The sequence below is a fragment of the Desarmillaria tabescens genome (genome assembly GCF_030435595.1).
Source record: "Desarmillaria tabescens strain CCBAS 213 chromosome Unknown EV420scaffold_50, whole genome shotgun sequence".
Classification (NCBI taxonomy): domain Eukaryota; kingdom Fungi; phylum Basidiomycota; class Agaricomycetes; order Agaricales; family Physalacriaceae; genus Desarmillaria; species Desarmillaria tabescens.
The window spans coordinates 281,198-305,047 of record NW_026848349.1 but is presented as its reverse complement, the minus strand read 5'-3'; the positions used below and the strand labels follow the sequence as shown (position 1 = coordinate 305,047).

At 47.6% G+C, this 23,850-nt stretch overlaps 8 protein-coding genes and 2 non-coding genes across 10 annotated transcripts; 6 read left to right on the top strand and 4 right to left on the bottom strand.

The window, feature by feature from the left end:
* Positions 1–1,510: 1,510 nt before the first annotated feature.
* On the bottom strand, positions 1,511–2,007 carry EV420DRAFT_1277045 (uncharacterized protein; the record flags this gene model as incomplete). Its single annotated transcript, XM_060467999.1, has 2 exons — positions 1,511–1,709; positions 1,760–2,007. The coding sequence occupies 2 exons, from the start codon at positions 2,005–2,007 to the stop codon at positions 1,511–1,513; spliced, it is 447 nt and encodes a 148-aa protein (XP_060325477.1).
* Positions 2,008–3,030: 1,023 nt separating this feature from the next.
* EV420DRAFT_t239 lies at positions 3,031–3,125 on the top strand. Its single transcript has one exon. It is a non-coding gene; the product is annotated as a tRNA-Met (tRNA).
* A 921-nt stretch (positions 3,126–4,046) lies between these two features.
* On the top strand, positions 4,047–4,140 carry EV420DRAFT_t240. The gene has a single exon. It is a non-coding gene; the product is annotated as a tRNA-Met (tRNA).
* A 1,329-nt stretch (positions 4,141–5,469) lies between these two features.
* On the top strand, positions 5,470–6,950 carry EV420DRAFT_972818 (uncharacterized protein). Its single transcript, XM_060484219.1, has 8 exons — positions 5,470–5,586; positions 5,640–5,759; positions 5,811–5,840; positions 5,900–5,941; positions 5,999–6,079; positions 6,136–6,378; positions 6,431–6,550; positions 6,599–6,950. Exons 1-8 carry the CDS (start codon positions 5,554–5,556, stop codon positions 6,758–6,760), a joined length of 831 nt encoding a protein of 276 aa, XP_060325476.1. The 5' UTR covers positions 5,470–5,553; the 3' UTR covers positions 6,761–6,950.
* A 2,970-nt stretch (positions 6,951–9,920) lies between these two features.
* EV420DRAFT_1768064 (phosphatidylserine decarboxylase-like protein) lies at positions 9,921–11,609 on the top strand. The gene is made up of 3 exons (XM_060480953.1): positions 9,921–10,110; positions 10,172–10,420; positions 10,486–11,609. The coding sequence occupies exons 2-3, from the start codon at positions 10,178–10,180 to the stop codon at positions 11,497–11,499; spliced, it is 1,257 nt and encodes a 418-aa protein (XP_060325475.1). The 5' UTR covers positions 9,921–10,110; positions 10,172–10,177; the 3' UTR covers positions 11,500–11,609.
* A 47-nt stretch (positions 11,610–11,656) lies between these two features.
* EV420DRAFT_1572514 (uncharacterized protein) lies at positions 11,657–11,975 on the bottom strand. Its single transcript, XM_060474356.1, has one exon. It carries the CDS (start codon positions 11,942–11,944, stop codon positions 11,711–11,713), a length of 234 nt encoding a protein of 77 aa, XP_060325474.1. The 5' UTR covers positions 11,945–11,975; the 3' UTR covers positions 11,657–11,710.
* Positions 11,976–13,162: 1,187 nt separating this feature from the next.
* On the top strand, positions 13,163–15,197 carry EV420DRAFT_1572500 (uncharacterized protein; the record flags this gene model as incomplete). The annotated part of the gene is given in 8 exon segments (XM_060474355.1): positions 13,163–13,261; positions 13,279–13,401; positions 13,653–13,784; positions 13,930–13,971; positions 14,025–14,117; positions 14,175–14,417; positions 14,471–14,587; positions 14,642–15,197. Coding segments are annotated over 6 exon segments (783 nt in total), but the record flags the coding sequence as incomplete, so codon positions are not given.
* A 203-nt stretch (positions 15,198–15,400) lies between these two features.
* Positions 15,401–15,802, top strand: EV420DRAFT_1226928 (cytochrome P450; the record flags this gene model as incomplete). The annotated part of the gene is made up of 2 exons (XM_060466512.1): positions 15,401–15,604; positions 15,665–15,802. Coding segments are annotated over 2 exons (342 nt in total), but the record flags the coding sequence as incomplete, so codon positions are not given.
* Positions 15,803–18,395: 2,593 nt separating this feature from the next.
* On the bottom strand, positions 18,396–19,351 carry EV420DRAFT_972706 (CAP domain-containing protein). The gene is made up of 5 exons (XM_060484218.1): positions 19,197–19,351; positions 19,120–19,143; positions 18,901–19,056; positions 18,640–18,848; positions 18,396–18,575 (listed from the first exon to the last, which is right to left on the bottom strand). The coding sequence occupies exons 1-5, from the start codon at positions 19,266–19,268 to the stop codon at positions 18,494–18,496; spliced, it is 543 nt and encodes a 180-aa protein (XP_060325471.1). The 5' UTR covers positions 19,269–19,351; the 3' UTR covers positions 18,396–18,493.
* Positions 19,352–20,259: 908 nt separating this feature from the next.
* EV420DRAFT_1622643 (uncharacterized protein) lies at positions 20,260–21,474 on the bottom strand (the record flags this gene model as incomplete). The annotated part of the gene is made up of 5 exons (XM_060475835.1): positions 20,260–20,430; positions 20,492–20,562; positions 20,605–20,659; positions 20,681–20,997; positions 21,456–21,474. 5 exons carry the CDS (start codon positions 21,472–21,474, stop codon positions 20,260–20,262), a joined length of 633 nt encoding a protein of 210 aa, XP_060325470.1.
* Positions 21,475–23,850: the final 2,376 nt, after the last annotated feature.

Here is a 23,850-nt window from a genome sequence, read left to right as displayed (position 1 = left end):
CTTAATCGTCGTTTCGGCAAGGGAGAAAAAATCCACAGGTTTCACATTCCTTGCGACCACAACTTCATAGCGGATTCGTGCAACTGCTTGCCCCTTGCCTACAAATTAGAACCCCATAGCAATTATTACTTATTGTACAACGTTACCAACGACTGGACCATAATTAAATTCCCGACACTTACGCTTGCGGTTACTCATTCTTCGGCGTTCATTAGCCTCGGTCTTCCATTTAGCCACGACCCACACCACCCCCGAATGCTTCTATCTCAGTCTGTGTACTTATGGCGGGAGCCTCGCTTCAAGTTGTACGAGTCTTAGAAATAGAGGAATCAAAAACGCTATTATTCCCCTCTTCCAAGCGACCTCGTACGATGGGATGAAGAGCGGAAGGTGCTCGCGTGTAAAGCGCCAGGAACAAGCGAGGCCGAAGAACGGGTTGAAGCCATGTCACGGTCAGTCATGATAATGCGGGCACTGGCAGGGAGTCGTCAGCCCTGAACAATTCGGTGATTCTTTGCTTTTTTTTTGTATGCTTAAAAGATACGATGGGCCGCCAAGCCTTTAGAAGGAAATTTGTAACTCTGAGTGATGCGTCCGATCGGTCGATATACCCTCACGGGACCGACAGTTTTGAATTGGAGCTTCCAGCATGTATATGTACTTCTGACATAAAATCTGAGCGCTAGCACCCGCCACACTGGTATCTGCGCTAAGCCGAATGCATAAAGTCAAATCAAATCAAATCCAGCTGAATGACACCACCTTCATAAAATTGAAGAACAAGGACGTCACGGTCTACGTCAAGAAGGGAAGCCAAAAGTCCAACACAACACAATTGACACGGCGTCACCGACCCCGACCCGGAAGCATAATATTGGAAATAACACACCAACAAAAGGGTAAATGGATAGGTAAATGATAAAATGACAACAGGCTAGGAAATGACAGCGTTTGACAATGACAAGCAGAGGGCGGTAGCTATGGTATCATATGTACGATGTAGCAGGTACACAAAAAGTTTTTCGGTACGAGACGAGTGTCGGAGGGTATGAGTATGTATGTATGTAATTGTCCAATAAATATACTGAACGTTCGTTAGTAGGCAGAGGGAGGTTCGTGACGGGATAGAGGGGAACGTAATGTGCAAAAAAAAAAATCGTACAACCGATAACAGCCCGACCCAAGACCAATCACGGAAAAACTAGATAGCAACGATCCATCCAAGCATGGCAGCCATGATACCTGCACCGCCGATCTGGAGCGTCGAGGCGGCGTTGGAGCTCGAGGAAGCCGAGGAAGAGGAAGAGGCGCTGGATCCAGAAGCAGAACCTGAGGAAAGTGGCCTGGTGGATGTCGCGGACCCTATGGAACCAGATCTGAACAAAAAGGTTGACAGTTAGTGTATTGTCCCACAAGGTTCCGAACAAGAGAAGGTTAAACAATAGGCTCCGATTTTCAAAAGATGCCGGGGCGCGAGGCAAGATACGCGAAGGTGAAGGAAAGAAAAGACTCACTGGGTCACGGTAACCGAACCAGAGACACTCAGGGAGACTGAAGCAGTGCCTGTTGCAGCCGTCGAGCCCGTCGCTGTTGAGGCGGCACCCGTCGCAGCAGAACCAGAGACCGCACTGGCAATCGAGAAGTCGCTGGTCTGTGCGTAAACTTGGCTGATGTTTGCAACATTCACAAACTGGATTGCAAAGCCGCTCCTACAAACAGAAATGAGCTTCGCACGGACCACACGCGCAATCGCACTCACCCAGGGTTGACTTCAGGGAGCTGCACCGTGAGTGTCCCCGCACTGGCGTTGACATTGTTCGCGACAGCGAACTGGCTGTTGAAGTCAACGTTCGCCAGCTCGATGTGGAATGTCGATGGGTCGCTCGCTGTCGTCGACCATGTAATGGTGAGGTTCCCACCGGAGGTGACTGTCGTAGAAGGGTTGTTGACAGTGAGCGAAAGAGCCGACAAGGGCAGGAGGGCGAGGGCGAAGATAGAGGACAGCATCGCGAATGGGAACCAACAACAACTGCAACAACAAGGGGAAGAAGGAAGTGCAAAAGGGTGGAAAGCGGGGGAAACTTTCTGTGCGAAACTATTTGAATCCGAAGCCACGTGGTGCGACCATGCTTCCTTTTTCCTTTTTCTGTTCCCGGGTTCCGCCAGCACGGTGTCTTGCTGTCAACTCCAAGAAGCCAGGAGAATCCTAGGGAAAAACGGGAGATTGGGTGGTTACCGGTCGAGGCAGGTTCGGCCTCTTTGCAGGCGCTGTCTGTTTGCGAAATCCTGGAGAAGTGCCAAGCGGTGGGAAGCGAGAATTGGCAGGATCATGATTTTGCTGATGGGAGTTGGGAAACAAGGAGGCGGGAAGGAAGGCCAAGCGGTGGCTGTACGGTATGTTCCGCAGCTTCGACTCCGCACGTCATGAATGAACGAATGAACGTTAATTCATTATTAGAGGTGAATTCATTGTTTCTGTTTCGTTCGAGTGTAGATTGACGTCTTTTTGCGATATCCAGAAGGGTAGAACGGTACGGCGTTTTTGTGCTTGTTTTTTTAACCAAATCTGATCATGATTCCTTATTCAATTACAACAGCAATGACATCAGATGTGGTTTCCCGAATTTTCGAGGCGAGCCCGCCTTCCCACAGCCATGCGATCACCTCGTGAAAAACAGCAATGATAATACGATGGAACGTGTTTCATTGGTCTCCATGCTGTAAAGGCACCACCTTTCCCGACAACTCGCCATTTCTGGTTTCAATGAGAAAGTCCCGGCCGCCGTACATCCTACTTGCGTGCGGAATTCGTAAACCAGCAAGTGGGAAGTACTATTTTTCCTGTCGTCACCTATTTCCTACTTCTTTTGCAGGAAGATGTCAATACCGAGCGGGCGCCGCCACTGGATGACGTACATTTCAATGTGCAGGGACACTCGTATATAAGTACGCGACTGCATCAGGGTCTTTTCGGCGAGCTCTCACGAAACCCGACTTAATGTGTCAATACAGGTGTACAAGTCGTTTGATAGCAGCATGGCGCAGTGGAAGCGCGCGGGGCCCATATACGGGAAGGAATGTCTATATCTACCCCGAGGTCACTTGATCGAGACAAGTTGCTGCTAATAGATATTAGTGAAAGGAATTTTTATGACTTCAAGTCAAACTGCGAGATCGCTGAAACAAATTCGTTTTCCCTCTGCCTGGGCTTGGTGCTACGATATCTTGTCTGATTCGTCTCTGCAACGTTTCAACACTGAATAGAGGACACCGGCAAACTTTAATCTTCCGTTTCGCGCGACCATCTCTGAATGAATGGTCAGTTTCTCTACTGATACCTCCGCTATCTATCTATCAAGTACCAGGGGCTGATCTCGTCGGATTTCCACATGGTCAGCGTATCACATCAGGGTATTGGCGTACGCTTCTTCTTCCCCTCGCTACGAACTAATGTATACACGATCAAAGATCCCGGTCTGTCTGAAGGGACACCTTGACTGATGTCAAGTCCAACAGTAAATTGAAGAGAAAAGTGTATTATATAGCCAAGTAGGTATACGGTTGGTTCCAAACTTGACTTACCTAGATGTACCTTTAGCCTTACACGCGTGTTCTTGATAGCTCAGGCGCTCCCGGGCGTGGTGCACTTCTACCAACAGATTTCGATTAAAACGGTTTTCTTTTCGTTCCTGACTCAGACTTCACGGACGACGAGGTTGACTTTCAACAGCAAATAGACCTTAACACCAATTCAGATTCAGACTATTACGTTCGAATATCTAAGGAGTCGTGTGAGCGCATGGCCAAATGAAATACAAGTCTGGCTCAACCCGTTCGATCCCGGTTGCCGCCAATCCCTCGATGAAAGCGATGCCTTTTTAATATGGCCATGCCGTTTCTGTACTCGCACGTCCAGTTTTCGTTTCTGGTCTATTCCCTCAACGACTCCAATCCCCCGTACTTGTCCATACAAAGAGATATAAGTGGCGGTAGATAAGCGCAACAGCTAGGAGATATTTATACAACGGACGTCTCTCAAGTTACAAAGCAGCATGGCGCAGTGGTAGCGCGCGGGGCCCATATAGGGCATTCGTATTAGATAGAACCCCGAGGTCACTTGATCGAAACAAGTTGCTGCTATAAGGTCTAGGGCTCCAGCCATTTTCATTTAAAATAGTTTACAAACTGTTTAAACCATTTATTCTACCGTTTTAGTTCGAGCTGGGCAGCAAACAGTAAACAAATGGTAAACTAAACAGTAAATAGTTTTGAGACCACATGTTTTCTTAGCAGCCAAAAATGCTGCTTCGACAGGCCTAGAAGGTGAAAAATCTATTTGAAAATACGAAGAGATGTCCTGAGAGCTGTCTCGAAGTGCATATGTCCACATATAAACAGACCCTAACCTCAAAGCTCGGCACTCCGGCTTGTGTGACATCACTATCACATCTGCTTCAATTCTGCTGGCTCACACACGGTTTTTGTGTATGAGTTTCATCGGTGTATGAGCTATGGTGCATATTTTTGAATATATAGACCTTGTAGAAGATTTATCGACTACTTGGAATGACTCAATAATGTAATTTCAAAAGATCACGTGATAATATCCTTTAAAACAGTTTATATATAGTTTACAAAGTGTTATTTACCATTTCCGTTTATTTTACCAGGTCTGGCAAACGAAAACTAAATGGTTGGAGCCCTAATAAGGTCGTGCATTAGATACTCTTTTTGTACCTTCAGTATGTCTTGCGACTTGGTAACTTACGGTTTTGTACCGACCCTCCCCGAGTGGGTTGGTATGGTGTTCTAGCCTTAGGCCAGTGCACCTATATATGGGCTACCGATCTCCACCCGACTTCGGACCGGAAAAGCAGGCTTTGAAACCGCTTGCAAGAACAACGTATAGATTCAATCATCACTTCCCCGATAAGCATATGCAACTTTCGTGGTTCTCTCCTTTAGTCTCGTCTGACAACCTTTCCTGAGAGTGAGCCTCTGTGTAGCTCGACTCGCTGTCTGGAGCTTGAATTCTTTGTCCCCGCGCTGCTGTATTCATGATGATGCAATGTTCTTCATTTCTCTATGTTTATGGAAGCCGATATGGATATCCATGGTCACAGGAAGCTGGCGTTTATTGACATCTTCAAGGCCAGCATCTAATTATATCGAAGTGGCGTACGACACTGTCCCTGATCTGCGCCGGTCAGGTGAACGCATCCATGAGCGATCGATATCAGACTCTCACCGTGTCGGTGAAAAGGCATGCCACCTTCGCCATATCTTCCTTGGTGATTTTCCCGTTTGTACCTGTTCCACTAGCCTGGCTTCTTACCAGAATTACAGTCGAAGTTAAGTGGCACAGACAACGGGAAATACAATGATTCGCAAGATTGTTCAGCTACTTTGCTCCCCTTTGTCTTCTACCATTCGTTGTCCTGCTTCTCCCCTCTGTCACCGAGTGGCATTCAAAGTAGAAGGTTCTCTACGCATATATAACCTGATGACCAGTTTCGTGTCAGTACTCTCGTTTGCTTTGCATAATTAGTAAAAATGACCTCTCCCAGCACTCCTCGAAGACGACCTGTGAGTTTTTGTTCTCATTTCGTTCCTCCGCTCCTTTCCAATATGTGCCCCAGCAGCTCGTCCAAATTACACCACTTGTGCGCCCACCCCGCCGGCCTTCGCTTCCACACGAACCTATACTAGTACGTCTCGATGGCAGTGAACCGGGCTTGCAGCCAGGATTTGAGTTACAAGTAAGTTGACATTCGCAGTCTTCTTGGATGCGGCTCACCGTTCATGCATAGCTCGCAATATATGGTACCGAACAAGCTAATGTAAGCACGCCCTCAACATCTGTCGTCGATATTCACTGTAGTCTGAATGCATATGCTAGACTCATCCCCAACAAATAAGCTTTGAGGTCAACACGCATGCGGTACGCACTCACTGTTCCGCTTGCAACTCAATGCGTCTCATTGAGTCCCCTCCTCAGATCCCCGGAGACCCCTACGAAACCCCCTGCTTACACAGTGGATTCGCTGTCGGAAATTTCAACATAACAACCATCCCAACCGTAAGTCTGCGCCCCTCCCCTCCCCACACCCCATCCTGACTTCAAGGTGCCCGCAGAACATTACTTGCTACTCCGCCTTGTGCGAACGCGACACCAGCGGATTCGTTCTACACCCATTTGATCGCCCAATGTGGGAGCTGAAGCGGGTCCGTATTCCTTTCAAGTCTTCCGTTCCTTGTCCTCGCGGAGTGGGCGTAAACATGACGGAGATCCTCCGTGGGAACCATACGTGCTTGAAGACCCCGGGAGAGTACATCAGGGATATGGTGGGGGTTCGGTTCATCGATGTCGTTTTTCATGTAAGGTCCTCCCTACTAGAGTGGTCGATAGCTCATCTGACGACTCTAAAAGGCTAATGGTTATCTCCCGCAATACATTCGCACCCCTCTCAAGTGTTGCCATCAGAGTACCGGTGGGCGGTATTTCGATGTTGCGTTCAATGTCGCGCTCGGGTATCAGAAGATTCTGATGGTACGTCTTCTCGCTGGAATTGTGATGTGAGCCTTACTGGTCCCATAGAGAGAAGCGCCGAACATCAGTTCCTCTCGGACGAACGCTGACTTTCCCGTCGTGAGAAATGTGGAACATCTGAATTTGATTTCACTGTATTCGGCGGATTCGTCGGCCCAGATATGGTGGGCAGAAGTCGCTCTGTGTTGTCCGGAATCTTTTGCTGTGTAAGCGACTCAGTTATACCGTGTATTGTCAAGAGGTGGCAGTAGGCGAAACCATCGCTTCGGTACTAGGTTCAGCGTGACGGGGAAAGTTCATACTGCGCTAAGCGGTTGACCAAGAGAAGATCCGAGTACGGGATAACGTACACTGTAGATATACTTTGGTTAGGTGCCCATGAATAGTCGTGTACAAGACTTATGTACTTTGATAACGGGAATACGTTGTAATCCAATGGCAGAAATGATAAGCTATTATTTTGAATACACAAGATAAATGTCTCTGACAAACCTTATCGCAGTCAATAGGAAATATTCATACCTCAACACAAAAATCTGGTCGGATGCACCAACGCCGATATTTAAGTTCTCGTAGGCCTTGAAGGAGCTCAAAGACATACGGGAGGCTGGGCGTAATACGAAGGTGCGATTTTGGAAGCGTGCATATTATTTGGGCAAGCAGGACGGCCGTTTAGAATCGTAGAGGGAGATGGACAAAGCCACGACACTGGTTTCGCAAAGCTCACAGCAGCTTGTCGCTGACTGGAAGGAGAATATAGCGCAGGGAGGGGAACGCGAACGGACACAGGGGTTTCAACTAGGTAGATCAAAGCGCGTCCATTCATCATGACACTTTTCCTTTTCTCGGTATTTGGATTCTTGCATTTATAGGAGGCATCGGGGTTCGTACAGAATAGAGAACAGCGGCAGCAACAGGGTTGTAAGCATCGCTGGTTGGAGGTGGTGGCGGAGAGAAAGAACCGGAGAACCGGCTAATTTGATCCGGACTGAATCCTGTTTTCTTTCTCCCATCATTTCAGTAGCATGCATCCGGGACCTCATCTACTAAAGGCGCGCTCTGTGGACTGGATACATATACAACTTCTTGAGATTTCCCTGCAAGGAACTTCTTGTCTGGCCCGGAGCTTCTGGAAGCGATGATAGTTCAGCAATGGTCCAGCGTTGACGGGATGTCGCGCACGTATTAACAGACGACGAGGTTGCGAAGATTTGTGTTGGTTCAGGTGAGGTTTCAGAGTTCGATGAGACATAAACGATCATAGTTAATGGGAAACCCAAGGTCGGATAATATTTTTTTTTTCCCTTTGCTTTGGGATGCGGTTCGTCGTAAAAAAAATGGTACTGTTGGCAGAAGGTATGCATCGTCTCACAGTTGGCAATTGCTGCTCATGAATTATTCTAGATTTTTAATTCCGGAAGCTCTCGATTATATCCAGCTTCATTTCTCTATCACGATTTCCAGCCTGTCCGGTCTGCAATTCCGGGGGTTCCTGACTGCTACCGTTTCCCGAGAGACACCCATCATCGCTGTAATTATACTCTACGGCGAATTATGCCCTCTCGTAGAACTCATGTTGTCTGGTTTTCGCATAAGCTCCATTCCTCAGCTTGTTTTCCGCTTAACTCGGAATATACAAACCATAACAACTACTCTGATTCAGCATTGCCAGCTGATAGCGGCTGTATTCCTGTCGTTGCCAATCGTTTCAAAGTATACGGAGGTGCATAACTCCTGCAGGTCACCTTGCTTACCTCGTTCTGGTCATTGTGAGTTTATCCTTACTAGTACTAGCTCTTCACATCGTTTCTAAAGTCGGATCTATCTATAGGGACTTGGAACCTTGATGAATTTACCCGGGGACCTTCTACAAATGATAGATCGTACCCTTTCAACATTGTATACGGATCTACCTACTACAGCTTACACCTGTTGTCTCTGGACCCGCTCTGTATGCGACTGAATGTCATACAATGGATCGTCTTCTTCATGTGCTTCAGCCTTATGGATCTGAATCTCTCGTCTTTGACTCTCGCGCCTTGTTTATCAGGACAACGTACCGGAGGGTGAGGAGGAGAGGCTGCAAGAATGGACAATATGAAACATGGAGCCCGCAGAATTAGCTGAAGCGGAAACTCGTGACGTTCTTTTCCTTGTTCTCCATTTCTCATGGTCTGACAGACTGACATGGGGAATTGTCTCGTCCCCATAGCTCTAACGATACTCTAGTTCCCTGCCAGCATTTCTCACTTTATCCATCCAGATTTATCAACCACTACCGTTCTCGTCCCAAAGTTGACCCGACCTCGTGTTCGCGGCAGGGGAGTATCGGGTGACATTGGAGCAAGACAGTCCTCTGCTGTACGTCGACTAGCACAATATTCTTCGAGATATGTCAGAGAATATGAACCCGGATTTTTATAGTATGTACTGGACATTTCCTCTCGCAATCCCAACGGAACTTATAGATTCCGCCATCACAAGATCATCGTATTTTTATTATGTGGCATCTAATAGCCCTAATAGCAAGTCCTGTATGCCTCGTCTTTCAGTCTGGTACTGCAGTCGTGTGCTAATAATTATGTTATGCAACAGCAATGCCCAGACAACTCTTTCTTGTTCCCTTACAAATACACGGAAAGATATGGCTTTGGTATGTGACCTTGTCATCCGCGGTTTGAATATAGTCGGCTGATTTTCAGTCCCTAGCTCTATGCGATGAAGCTAAACTATGGCTTTATTCGAGGTTCTTCCATGAACACTGTCAACTACGCGTCGTATCTTTTTGATATTATAATTGATATTATAATTAGATCCATCTATTGTACGCCCACTTCCGCTCTGTATGCGACTGAATCTCATACGATAGACTTTTTCTTGGGTTGCACACTTATAGATATTAGAATTGAATGTCTAGTCATCACAATACCAAGCTTTGTCCATTCAGGAAGGCGCCAAGGCCGGGGGAGGAGACACAGCGGCGGAAGTCGGGCGGTGAACACCAGTGGTCATGAGGAACTTGGAAAGTTTTCGATATTTTTCTTAGAATCCCGTTGATATCGCAAGTTTGGTGGCCTCGTTCCTAGCAGTGGTAGTACGTTTTTCTCCATTTCTTTTCAAACAGGGTCACTCATGTCGAACTTGACCGGGATTCTCTGAAATGATAAGTTTCCATTCGCTGAACAGTTTTAGTGGAACGTTGAGCAATGGAGAGTTTTAGTGCTATGTCATATGATGAGAGAGTACATCCGGTACTTCTGTTTCTCCGTGGATAATATTCTGGCATCGATCCCGTCTTTCGACTTTATTGCTTTGCATGTCCGTGACGTACGGAAAATGCAATTCGTAAGCTTTGGAAGTCATGTTTGTCTCCGGGGATGTGGAGATACGGGATGATCTTCTGACTTTCTTTCTATGTCATCCATTTTTCACTAAGCAATATACAGATACTAAATGTTTTCTTGGTGCATATATAAAGGCTGTCGCAATCCTTGTAGAGTCGCCAGGACTCACATCCACCTATATCATCATCTCCTTGAAGCTCTTAAACCACATTTCTCGTTAGTCGTATCTCTTTGCGTCAAAGAAAACTCCCCTTAACTAACAGTGCAAACCCTCTAGAACACCATGTCCGTTCTCGTTGCTACCCGAGTTGGCGGTTGGCTGCCCCGCGACAATCGAGTCCTCCAAAGCTGGCTCGCGAAAAAGATCGCTCAAGTTGCTGCAGACCCGCAGCCATTCCAGCCCGTCATCCAAGAATTCCAGAACCTTATTGAAACCGACGCAGAGATTTACATGGACTTCCATCAGATGTTCGACCAAGTGCCGACCAAGCCCCCTTACGATAATGATCCAACCGGACAACCACAGGTTCGTACGCAATTTTCATGGCTGTATTGCAGTTCAACGACTGACATACCGTCCCTCTTTCCCAGGTTCGTGATTACATGACCATGTTGTCTCTGTTCAACCAAATCATTACCGAAGCCCCCGACTTCGAGGAATCGGAATACGAAGTCGGCTTGGTCGGGTTCCCAATCAACGCCATCCTTGACTGGCCTATGGGTACACCCGCCGGCCTCACCGCGTTCGTCAACGACAAGGTGAACGCGCAGTTCAAGAAGATGTTTGACGTCTGGACGGCCTTCCTCACGTCGTCAGCTTCGTGCTACGTCCTCACCACCGACACTACCGGCTGGTTCGGCCCTGCAGCCAGTGCTGCGATGCCCAACTTCACTCAGACGTACGTGTGCGACCCCAACGCGCAATATTACGGATTTAAATCCTGGGACGACTTCTTCACCAGGCTCTTCCAGCCTGGTGTCCGTCCCGTCATGTTCCCCGATGACGACAGTATCGTCATCAGCGCTTGCGAATCTACCGTCTACAACACGGCCGTTAACATTAAAGCCCTCGACACCTTCTGGCTTAAGGGAGAGCCGTACTCGCTCAACCACATGCTCAACAACGACCCCCTCGCCCCCCAGTTTGTCGGTGGGACCGTCTACCAAGCCTTCCTCAGTGCCACCAAGTACCATCGCTGGCATAGCCCTGTTAACGGTACCGTTGTGAAGACCGTCATGGTCGCAGGCACATACTACGCCGAGAGCCCTGCGATGGGATTCCCGAACCCCGACCCCGCCGCCCCCGACCTCTCGCAGGCGTTCATCACCGCCGTGGCTGCTCGCTCGCTGATCTTCATCCAAGCCGATAACCCCAGCATTGGTTTGATGTGCTTCATAGCTGTGGGGATGTCGGAGGTGTCGACGTGCGAGGTCACTGTTCAGGAAGGTCAGGTTCTCAAGAAGGGCGACGAGATGGGCATGTTCCACTTTGGAGGGTCTACGCACTGTCTCATCTTCCGTCCTGAGACTAGTGTTACGTTCAACCCTGACTATCCTATTGGTACGGATGTCTTGCTCCATGCTCCGATTGCGACCATCGCTTGAGGTTGGCGGTATGAAGGTTTACACGATGGTGATATGAATTGTACGAATAGCAAGTAGTTGTTCTATGCTCTTATTCTCTTTTGTACGTTTCGATGCTTGAAATAAAGTTGTCTTCATGTTTGTACATGCTTATGCAGGAGTAAGGCGACCGTATGCAATAATATCAATTCACCTGAGTGTGATCACAATTCGGGAAATAGCTTCATTCCTCTTATACCATAGTACCGCTCTTTTCGTACCCCTTATACGCCGGTGGGGGATACTGTAGTTCCCTAAGTTCTATCCTTGTCCCGTCGAAATGTCGACTCCTCGCCGCAGTCTCGGATCGTTGCTGTCGTCGACGTTTGCAGCACGGTATCGAATCCCGGGTTCGAAAAAACAAAACCAACGAGGCAGCAATAAGTATAAACAGTATCGCAACGCCTGCCAGGATGCCTATTAACATTGTTGACGGAGAAGTTGTATTAGTTGTGGCACTGGAAAATGAGGGGTAAGCCACTAGCGTGCGATGATGATCAATGAGAAGGTTACTTAGCGTCTGTGGCATCCAGTGCTAGAGATGTAGAGGCATATAGTATAAGGGATATGCTAGTAGATCATGATAGTCAGCGCAGGCAGAAAGGGAGGGGCCATGGAGAGGACACACAGGTAAATCGACATAGCAGTCGAAGTGAGAGGGTATCCGGTAGGCTGGGCGCAATACTTATACAGGGCGCCGCTTTTTAAAGAACTCTGCAGACCAATAACAATAGGGTATTTTTGAGACTATGGTCAACAGAGGTTGAGAACACGAACAATCAGTGGGTGAACGTCTCACATTGGCGGGCAAGTCCGGACAACAGGTGGCATTTCTGTGACCGGAACTACTGATCGTCGATCACCGGTCACCGAGGACTTCGCGGGTATTCCCTTCCAGTTGCTGAAAAGAAGGTGATCATGGAAAGTGTCGACGGTGAGTGGACGATCAGTATCAGGGATCTTCTGTCCTCTGCGATTATGATGATTTCGAACAGATGTTGATTTTTTCTCTGATGAACACTCACTACGCAGGCGATCAATATTCAATCGTGAAATGCAGAGAAACACGTGCAATGTTGCGAGAGTATATTGATTCTGCGTTAGGTTTCTGTCTTCCTTACCTCCACGGCTGCGTTCTGACCAAGTATTGACAGCGGAAACGGGAAGTTAAAACAAACTTGGCGAGGTTGTCTTCGTCTGTTCTGCACTTCATCGATCATCCCCTAGATAAAGATTAAAAGCTGGGCTGTGGATGATCGTCGCTATGAGCACCTGGTGGAAAATCCAAGTTCTTAGTTGCATCTTTTGCACCATAGCTATCGCCCACGTTCAGATCTAATTTTATGATTGTAAATCAGATTCGGGACATTCGGCTCGAGTCCTTGATATTAAGGCGCTACGTGCATACTTGGTGATGCTCGATTGGAGAGTGCTTGGTGGTAGTTCAGAACGTTCAGGGTTTAACGGTCGCAGGTCGGGAGAGTTGGGCGCGGGCCGGTCTTCCCGTCGTAACGTGCCCTTTAGGGCTGGCTTTGTGGCTTCGTGGCCTTTATCCGAGATCCGAGATCCGCGTTGCCGTTTGCCTGCAAATTTCAATCAGTGACGACATCGTTTTCCCAACGGTTAATCATGTCTGACTAGAGTTTATCCTGGTTGCATCGTCCTGATTATTGCATATTCTCGTCGCTTTCCTCAATCCCATCACTTTCTTTAGCCTGTCCTTATTCTCGACATTTCTCACGGATCGAAGACAAGTGCCAGTGGCTTCTCATTGCTGCATGCAATGATTTCTCCGTTTTTGCATGTTGTTAGGACTAAGGCGGGTCAAAACTCGTAAATATCGTACTGTCCGATCCTTGAGCTTGCATGAAGTATGATTTTCTGAACTTCTCTTCTCTTTCTTTTTCTTTGATGCTTCATACTGAAATTACTGGAGAAGGCACGAACAACCAAGGCCTTCCATTACCAGCTTTGTTCGTCATCTGTTGAAATAACAAACAAACTTCCTCCCGCCATTTGTTTCTGGCGTTCATTGTCGTTGCAAATGCCACGCGTTATCATATAAACTGCTGCAGTTCGGGTCATCGTTGATTCCTTCCTCTTCCCCTTGTACTAATCTCCTGGACTCTTCAGAGACTCGACGCAAATCCCAGATGGCTCTTAACCAGTTTAGGGCATTATTTCGTCAGGAACATAAGCGATTGGGGCCAGATGTTTCTTCACTCTTAGACAGTGACGGTACTTTGACATATGGATTCGAGCTCTCGGTAAGTGCACGGTTCGGGGTGCAGCTTCACAATCGTCATTATTGGACACTATTCGTAGATTGCTTCGTACGGCGAAGAGACAGTAAATGTGGTGCGTTCAGAAGCCTCCTTACCTTTTATTTCTGCCACCGACCAATATAACCAGAATGACCCCGATCAACTCGTCTATGACCTCTACACCCATGAAGTAGGTCACTTCCGACGTCTTCTCTCTTTTCCCGACCCGTTCCGCCTTCATAGATACCCAGCACCGACGAGAGGGTTTTGATACCCTGTACGGAAACCTGCTTCAACTTTCCTCTGGCCAGTAATATCCACATAACCACCATCCCCGTGCGTTTCTCTCTCGTTATCTTCTACTCTTGCCTACTCTAGCTGAATCGTGTACAGGCCTGGAACCTGGTTATTGGTGGCTTGAACCGTGTCTCCATCACCGACACTAGACATAAATACCCTACACCAATGTGGACAAGCCATAAATTTTACATCCCGTTTGAATCTGCATGCGGGCATGCCTTTGCCTTAGGGGTGAGTATGAACCAGATCCTCCGCGGGAATCAGTCTTGCTTGAAATACGCGGACCAATATCCCAAGGCCCTGGCGGGACTCTCGTTTATCGATGTCGTGTTCCACGTATGTCAGCCTTCTCATGTAATTGATCCCTTGTCTGACCTCAGCACCTGTAGTCGAACGGCTACCTCCCTCAGTATATTCGGGTCGCGTTGAAGTGCTCGCATGTCTCGGCGCCACGATATATCGATGTCGCGTTCAGCGTCGCACTTGGTTATCGTACGATCTTGAGGGTATGTGGCACTTCAAGCAGTATCAACCTTCTCTCACGATGTGATAATTGACAGAGAGAAGCGTCGAAGATCTCTCCTTCACGTACGGATGAGGGTTTCCCGTTTGTGACCGATGAGGACTGCCTCAAGTTGGTGGCACTTTATTCGAAGGACAGGCATGTATGGTGGGCTGAAGTGGCTATTTGTGACTACGTTATGACTTGTAATTAGGCCCATTTGTCGTGATCAGCCAATCATTGGTTCACTGATGCTGGCATTTATTACGTGACTCGGATGTGTTGCAGTCGCGATCTCAGCTCAACAGTAGCTACGCGGCTCAAATACAACAATTGACTCCAACGGAGTGATGGAGCTTTCAAGAAAGAATATTAATGTGAAGCACAAGTTCAGGCTGGGGTAGTACTTCTTAGACGTGTCAAGGTCACATGCGCGCGATTTTACTGGGCCGTGGGAAAACGGTCGACTAGTTTCTTCTTTTCCTCCCACATACTAACACGGTAAAGACGGAGAAGAATGCGCCAATTCATTGGCCCTCCTTACATCACATCCTGTGACTGTGCTGCAGTTGGCAGATTCTGCAGAGGCGACTAATATTTGAACCCGGTATTTTCAGACATCAATTTTGACTCCAGCTGGGCGGGCGTACAGTCTCAACTTTACGCCATCTAGTAGACCTCCTTGATGTCCTAGGTCAACCATCAACAGACCCTGATTTTAGGTTCTAGTATCTGAGTTATCTTAGCAAAGACGCGTGGCACGGGTCAAATGGGAGACGATGAAGTCGAGGCATAGCTTGAAGGTCTATATTTGATTGACATCTTTTTCCACTGTAGTACATTTGTCACTGCGGGGCACGAGATGACAGCCACTACCCTGGGATGGTTATTATACGAGCTTGCCACACATCCGGAAGTCCAAAACAAAGCACGCGAAGAGATTTTGCAAGCTCGCCTGCGGAATGGTAAACTCTCCTCGAATGAATATGATTTGATGCCGTTTCTGAACGCTCCCATCAAAGTCCGTGGGGCCGAGCAAAGTTCGTCCTTGTTACGTAGTTCTGATCTCTATCATTGACAGGAAATCCTTCATTTACACCCTATTGGTCACACCCTTATACGTAGGGCAGTTCAAGATGATTGCCTCCCGCTCTCCGAACAGATCATTACCAAGGAAGGGAAGATCTTGAAAGACATTCCTATCCCCAAAGGACAGAGAATTTCTTCTGTTCGATATACACATTATACATATAATCGGTACGCGTTGCTGCTCCCGATGATAGACATTATGGGGTCGAAACATCATCAGGCTGTCGAGCATCTGGGGTCCTGACGCAGATCAATGGAATTCAAACCGATTATTGACGACCTAGGGTTGCCGAGCTGTCTCAGGCAGGTTTTCGATTTGCACTATGAGAATCGCTCTGTTCGGCTTGAGGATGTGCCTCCCTCTCGGGGATAAATATAGATTTGTCGTTGTTTCTAGGAGAAAATGAGCGCGTTTTATTGTGGAAAACATGCATTTACACAGTATTCGCATTCATAAGCATGTTTTCTGCTCTCATAAAGACCCATAATAGCGAGTCGCTGATATTTTGCCTGTAAGAGCTTTTACATAATAAAGCTAAGCTTAACTGGCATTGATCAAAATGTTCCGCGTTACGGTGGTCGGGATCCGGGGCCGACGGGACCAGGAAACGACAGGTATAGACGCGACATTTGGATTGGGCATTTATGCCCCAAGAAAAAGGTCGAAAGCAACAACAAAAATGTAAAAATAATGCATAAAAATCAATACAGGTTCCTTGTGCCCGTTGCTGGGCCAATGGAGTATTCAACCGGTATCTTGAGGGTATAACCAAGGGATATCAGAGTGAACAAACCACGTTACGACTTTTTGCGTCCGAAGAGCAATGACCTCGCGCCATGAGAGTATGGCCCATATACGGCCGGCTTGAAATCTAAGCTGGTAATATACAGAGGAGGTACTGGTACCATTATTCCGGAAAGAAGACACGGGTCAATATATGCAAGGTAATATTGAGCAGGTATGCTTCAAGTTGCAGCTTTCGTCAGGTGTACTACTTCCGATGTAATGATGGAATTGAACGATAGAATTTACGGGGAACATCAAATTTGAGTGATGGCAATTTCTGAATTATCATGAAGCCAGATACTGCGTCAATTTTTATCTATTAAATAATACTGGAGCCACTTGAAAGGCAACAGTATTTCTTGCCATAGGTCCGGCTTGGGCTACTGTTACAATGCGCTCTATATTGGGGAGAATACACACATTCTAACTTCGTTCCATTTTGCCCTCAGTTAATCTTCATTTCGCGTCTGTCTACGAGAGTTGTAGTAAGCACGAAAGTCAAGGGGGTCGCAAAAACCGAAAAAATCATATCGGGTCGAAAAAATTTTTAAGGCCTCGATGGACCGACCGACCGACCGCCGTGGGAAAAACATACCCACAAAGGAAACATCATGTAATTACTCCGGGTCGGAGTCATCCGCCAGTGCGAGCTTTCCGCCTACTTAGTCCTCTCGTCCTCGATCTAAACGCTGATAGTATACGATTTTTGTCTGCTAGCGACAACGCTGTCCTACTGTACATGACAGACACTTCCAATTTTGGATCCATCGAACTCGACGAAATATTTTTACAGCCGGTAACTCAATTCTCACTAATCCAGCCGATATCCGGCAGCATGCCATTGGCGTTTTGAGCCTTCGACATCGTTTTGACCGCTTTTCCGGCATTCTTTGGGCCATGTTAGGTCATGAATATCATATATCAGCTGAAATAAACACCTCCAGCAGCGTCTAGGGTCTCTGGATGCTAATTTACAAGAGGGGGGCAAAAAATTTTTAAGGACCTTTTGGACCGACCGACCGACCAACCCGATGTGCCGGCTTGCCGGGCCGCAACCCCCTTGACGAAAGTGGTACTACGTGCTGCGAGTGAACTTAAGGATCAAATGCTCACGAGCTCCGCGCTATACGTACGGTGGTCCGGAGGTAAGCAATGACCGGTCCAACAGTTTTTACACGATATAACGTCTAAAACATACAGTATTATCTACCTTCAGTGTGATATATACGGTTATTAAAGTACGCCAGACCGGAGACGGCGCTAAAAATAGGTCTGTAATCCGGACACGGAGCCGTGCCTTAAAGCCGCTCAAACCGATTTGCGTTATGCACTGTTACGCAAAACGAAAACCTGCCTGAGACAGCTCGGCAACCCTACGACCGATCTGAGCCTCGCGCCCCGCTCGGGATGTATGCCAATTTGTGAGTATGAGTCAACGTACTTGTATTGAAACGAAATCTGAGTTAGGATGACATTTGCTTAATCCTACATTCTAGTGACTCACTCGCGAGTCGCTCGCTCACTGAATAGGGCTCCAAAACGCGTTCATGCATCGGGTGGGTCCTCCCTTGTTTCTCTTTTCCAGCACTCAATTCTAAGTGAAATTTTCAAATTGACGGTTTGTGTAGGTCATCTCCAAGCCAGAGTCTATGCCCGGTATCTAACCTTGAACCATCATGTAGGATCATGGAAATGCAAGTCGTCGTCGTCGATCTTCTGAAGCATTTCGAGATCAGTTTATCGGAGGGTCTGAATATGCAGGAGTTTCCCGTTGCACTCATGATTGTCCCCGCAATGGAGGGTAAAGCTAATCGGGGTTCTTAGCTTCCGTTGCGCGTCTCTGTTTTGGGATGAGAGAGACTCGATTCCTATCATATTTTATATGGCGCATTTGATCGTTTCTTTGTACAAGATTGCATCGTGTTTGAGAATCGAAGCTTTTGGGTGCAAAGGATGATATAAATTCTGCAGTTTAGAAGTATTCACATCAGCGAACTACAACAAAGACCATCGCCTTCGCCTCCTTTACTTAAATTAACACTGAACGTTGTCTTTGAAGTACTGGTTGTTGTTTCCGACAATATTACCGGCGGGGCTGTATTCGCAAGTGAGGTACCTATGAAACAAGGGAGAATAAGCTTCTGATTTCACACCTGATGAGAGAGAGAGAGAAAACTAACCATCCCGGCGTCCCATTGGAACCGTTACAGTTGACCCTTCCACACCCAACCTTGGTAGTGCTCTTCCACACCAACTGCGTGAAGTGACCGGTCGCGCTCGAGAATCCGGGGTTGCTGCAGCTATACTGCTTGCCTTCGTCGCCCCATGCAGCAACCGAAGCCGATGGCGAGGCATATCCAGCAGCTAGGTTCTCTCCGTACGGTCCGCCCTAAAAGTGAGCTGAGCATAGGCTACAGCAAGCATGAAAGGAAACAACCCACGCTATGTTGAAACACGCAGGGCTGGGTATGCTGTAATGCATACGAAGCGAGGGTATCGTCCCAAGTAAGCGCGGACGCGCCATGTGCGCTTCGGTACGAGTTGGTGGTATCGAGGATAGCCGATCGGAAGGTGGCGTCGTTGGTCCAGCTAGCATCCTGAATGGAAATTCAAAGTGATTAGCACCCAAGGAATATACGGAGAACGTGAGTCAGTAGTACATCACGAGCGACGATAGTGCTATCCTGTGAAAAGTCAACATCAAGCTCGGTTGAAACGTATAGAAGCAATGACGTACAGCAGGGAAGGCCACGGTGAGAGCTGTCGCGGCGCAGACGAAAAGGAAAGCAGAGAGGCGAGCGAACGACATATTAGATGCAATACAAGAGGCGGGCTCAAGTTGGAGTTCCAACAACGGTTTCCGCCCTCCTCTTATACCCTCGTCGCAAAATCACCTGAAGGGTATATTTACCAAACGGTGGTAGGCATCTTCGCCCATATGGTGTCCTCCAAGCATCTTTGATGGGAACAGGGAGCTAGAGCCCTCGCGCACAGTTTAGGCGCGGCTTCGGATCAACGCTTCGAATGCTACCCATAACAACGGACTGCAAGTTCTATACAAACTTAGCGGGAAATTCTTCGGGACCGGAGAGTACTCATGGGTGGCGCGCTTGTATCCATGCCAAGCTACGAGGAACATTCGTATACGTCACTGTTTAGCGTCCCGGTGGAGCACCATTTGAGAAAAATATCTCGTGCTTGAGGTTCTAGTGTCGCTCCTTGCTATCCAGCGTGTGGTTTCACGAGTCAGCGCGGGGATAATTATTATCAGAAGATGATCATTTAGCGGGAGAAGCCATTAATTACTTAGCTTCTGCGACTGATACACAGTAAGTAATCCCGACACCGGCGGCATCGTAGTCCAGTTTCCGCCTGGACATCAAACCATTGTAATAATGCGATATGATATCAGGTTGATGAGGGTCGCCATCCGCGCTATTGATTCATCCCACGCACATATGTACAGGCTGAATACCATTTGTCACGCAAGCATTTTGGAGTCGTCCGGCTCAAGGCGAAACACAGATCTTAGCTTTTGTGACGTGTCATGAAGCGAACAAGACTGCGGTGGCATAGAGACGGACAGGTTGGCATGTACCAACTAATAAGAAGGCTATATAGACCATTTGTGACGTTCGTTCTTCAGAAAAGCTCTTCCCAAGGAACATCCGCATCCCGATCGCTCATGAGTCGATGACAAGTAAACAAGGTAAGGCAAGGTTGAAGGTCTATGTGTGATCTGGAAGTCGCTTCCCCAGTAAATGACTCCAAGTCTCAGATAAAGTTAGTGCTAACCATCATCACACGGCAAACGAGCTGTCCGAAAGTGCTATCAAGGCCAAGTCATATTCCAATTCTTCGGAACATTTGCATCCAGGAAGAGAAGCTAGTTGCATAGCCCAAGGCACCTGTAATCCACTCCACCGGAGGATCGATGTGTATTCCCAATACTCAATTCCCAATCCACGATCCTGCTAATGACCCTGATCCATCAGGATATTACGATTCCCAAAGGTCACAATGAGTGAATACGATATCATAGAGAAACAATGTCGGCATTCTTCTCGCCTTATCAAGCTTGGCAAGGCCCTCTTCATCATTGTCTCAAGCACCTTCAGCCAAAAGAAGGGTTGCGTAAAATCAACGCTCGTCATCGCAAGCGCTGACATGACGACCTGGGACGCGCGCGCCATAGATATCCTTTCCATCGACGTCACATACGCGAGCACCCCAAGGGTTAGAGTACGATCGCATACGATCCAGAATCTCAGAGTGCTCCTGCATGATGGTATGGAGTTCCTTGGGGGATAACGATTCGATAACATTCCGCAGCGTTTTTCCAGGTATGCGTGTCATGAGGATAGATCCTTCCCTAGATCTTGTGTTGGGAGAATGTTCGCCGTATGAGATAAAACGGGGTGCAGGCACACCCATGGAGCGGGCCAGGGACATAGCTACCCCCTCTGCTTCGCGTGCGCGCGAGCTAAATTTGAGAACGAGATTGAAGGGTAGAGAGAAGACACCATCCTCGATGAGATCTGGTCGAAAGTAGCGACAGTATATTTGAGAACCAGGACGTGTTGGCGGATCCAGCCGCGAATGAGAAGTTCCCTAGCGGATAGCTTGGAGAAGGTAACTTGAACGGAGGTGGTGCCAAATGCTATCGCGGGGAGAATAAGCTTAGAATATACTGGAGAAGCTACCGCCAACCTGATTTATAGCAAGTTCCAGGCGAAGTAGGACTTTGAAGATGAAGTCGGATCGCAAAGAAAACCAACATGTCGGGACGGAGTCCCTATTCGCCGGCTATTTCCGATATGTAGCGAGCTGCGTCATGCTTGGACTTCATTTTCTTCATCGTTAACTACAACAAGGATACAAACTCAGGCAGGTGTCTATATAACGGATAAGAAAATCAAATATTTCCGAACGTTCAATAATCCTAGTCTGGGTAGTGCCAACTTCAAAACTTGGCTCAGTCTGTGATAAAGCGCACCAGTGGTTCGAGTCGCCATTCTAGCAGGGGTGTGTATCTGCCTCCTCGATCGGTACGAGGATCTGGTGATACTGCAATTTCAAGGCTACTTTTTGTAGAACAATAAATGACTTCTGGGTTATGTCAATGGGTCGGAGGGGTTAATATTCCCATATATCTGGTAGCTGACGGTCAACTAGCTCTACACTGCGTCGTAAGAGATATCGGTAAGGCATCAATTTATTGTTCCTGTGGGGTAAAGAAGAATGCACGTTACTAGACATCAACATGAAAGAAATGGAGAGTGAAGGACTTAGAAACATGGAGGAAACAACCGCGTCGAGATCACATGGCACCGTGATTGCCACCCGTGGGAAAATCTCTGTCTGTCCTCCGGCCCACCGTTACGCCTTGAACTGTGCCATCATCTTCACAAGAAGGCCTTATACATACGAGAATTCGCCATCTCTACATGAATTTAGCTTCAGTTCGTGCGTCGTTCGCACCTTGCGCAAGCTTTGCAACTGCCTATAGGATTCGCGGTCACTGAAGGAGTGATAATATGAGATTGGGTGTAAAAGCGCTTCACGCAGATGATGGGTTCGATAAGGTTTGTGTCGACTCTTCTTCCGACGTTGAGCTCACTGATTTGACTTTGCAGGTCGATCTTTGCCGTACACGTAATCCTGATATTAAATCCGTTTCTAACTAGGCGTTCCTAGACAAGCGAAACATGACCGTGCCTGCATCTGGAAGTCCTTATTGAATCGCTGCGACGAGATAGAATCGTCGCTGACGCGCCAAAGATGGAGTGCTGATAATGACGGTGCGGCTAGTTTCTTATCACTTAACGTTTCTCTAACTTGGCATCTGTAGGTCTGTTGATTCTCGCTTCGGGTGCTTCGGGTTCCCGTTCATAGATCGTCTTTGTAAGATATGTGGCATTGTAATGTGTCGAAGAACAGACTTTTGGGTTAAGGTACGCAGTTATGCTCGCCCCTGGTTATACCAGGACTGATAAATAGTTACCAAGCTCTTGATTCCGGGTAGATTAATGACATATGCATATCCCTTTCTCGCAATGCTATGCTATCCTTCGTCTTATACAGTTCACGTCAATAGTGAAGACAACCGAACGGACTTTCCGATGACGCATCGAGGTCTTGCACCGCAACTTATATTATCGTTCTGCACAAACTCTTGTGCCCTCTACCTCGACTTTCTGCTCTTCGCAAGTACAAGTCCAGTGGCATTGATCAAATAATAGCTCGAAACTCGGATCTACGATTATCGCTCAGGAGATTCAACACTCTTGGTAACCGTAATCCCTCTGGATGTCGACTTGTCATTAAACGTAGATCCTATAATGACAACCTAGTTCATTCAGTCGTCTATTCTGTCTTGCGGTATAAGTCGCCTTCATACCTTCTTCGTTCTCGCTGCTTTTGTCCTTCCCTTTTATCTTTTTCTTCTACGCACAATTGGATTCCTGTTTTTCCTGCAGGTCTACCTCAGTCGTGCATATAACCACTGCACGGGGCATGGAGCGTCGAGGTAGGTACCTATGATTGGTGTCAATATTCAGCCATATTGCTTACGGTAGCATTTTAGCCAGAATGTCGTCTTTCTCCTCCAGGGAGTGGAACCTGGGTCAGCGACTTTTGGATGAAAGGCCCCACCTCGTCGATCCGCGTAGGTTCGCAGTACCACATGAACTGCACCATCTGCCATGAACGCTCTTTGAGCAGATGAAGCTTTTTTTCCCATCTGTGTCGACCTCGTCGGGCCCGAGCATGCCGTATACGTTGGGTCTGAACCACTGGTTTCGATTTCTCGATATCGTTGGCGAGGAGGCTGGTGGAGGTTGGTGGTGGTTTGGTCAGGTGTGTCGACGAGGTGCTTTCGATGATTAAGAAGTGAGTACCGCTGACAATGACTGTGGGTACAGGACTTGAGCCCTCGTTTTGGGGAGGCTGTTGGCTGGGTCATGATGAAGGGTTGCAGAGAAAAGGAGATACGTCTAGCGCATGACAATAACATTGATGTATGTAAAATTTGTAGGTGGCAAAGGAATAGGTGCGAGTTTATCTATTACAAGGATCACAGACGATCAATGTGACTATGTAGTACAAGCTGATGCGGCGCCGGCTATCTGTTAGAGCCACCCGAATGTTCGTCAAGACTCAGGAGAGCTCAGGAGTCACTTGAATCTCGGTCAGAGTCACTGCTATCCGAGTCATCAGAGTCATCTGGTGTATACAGTCCAGAAAGATTATCTGTATCTGGGCGTTTAGCAAGCAAATTTGCTCTACCAAAGTCGTTCTGAAAAAAAAGAAGATTAGCCTGGATAGGACAATAATACACGCGGCTTTCTTACTATTAACTCTGTGCCAGCATTGGAATGTTTGGCGAGATA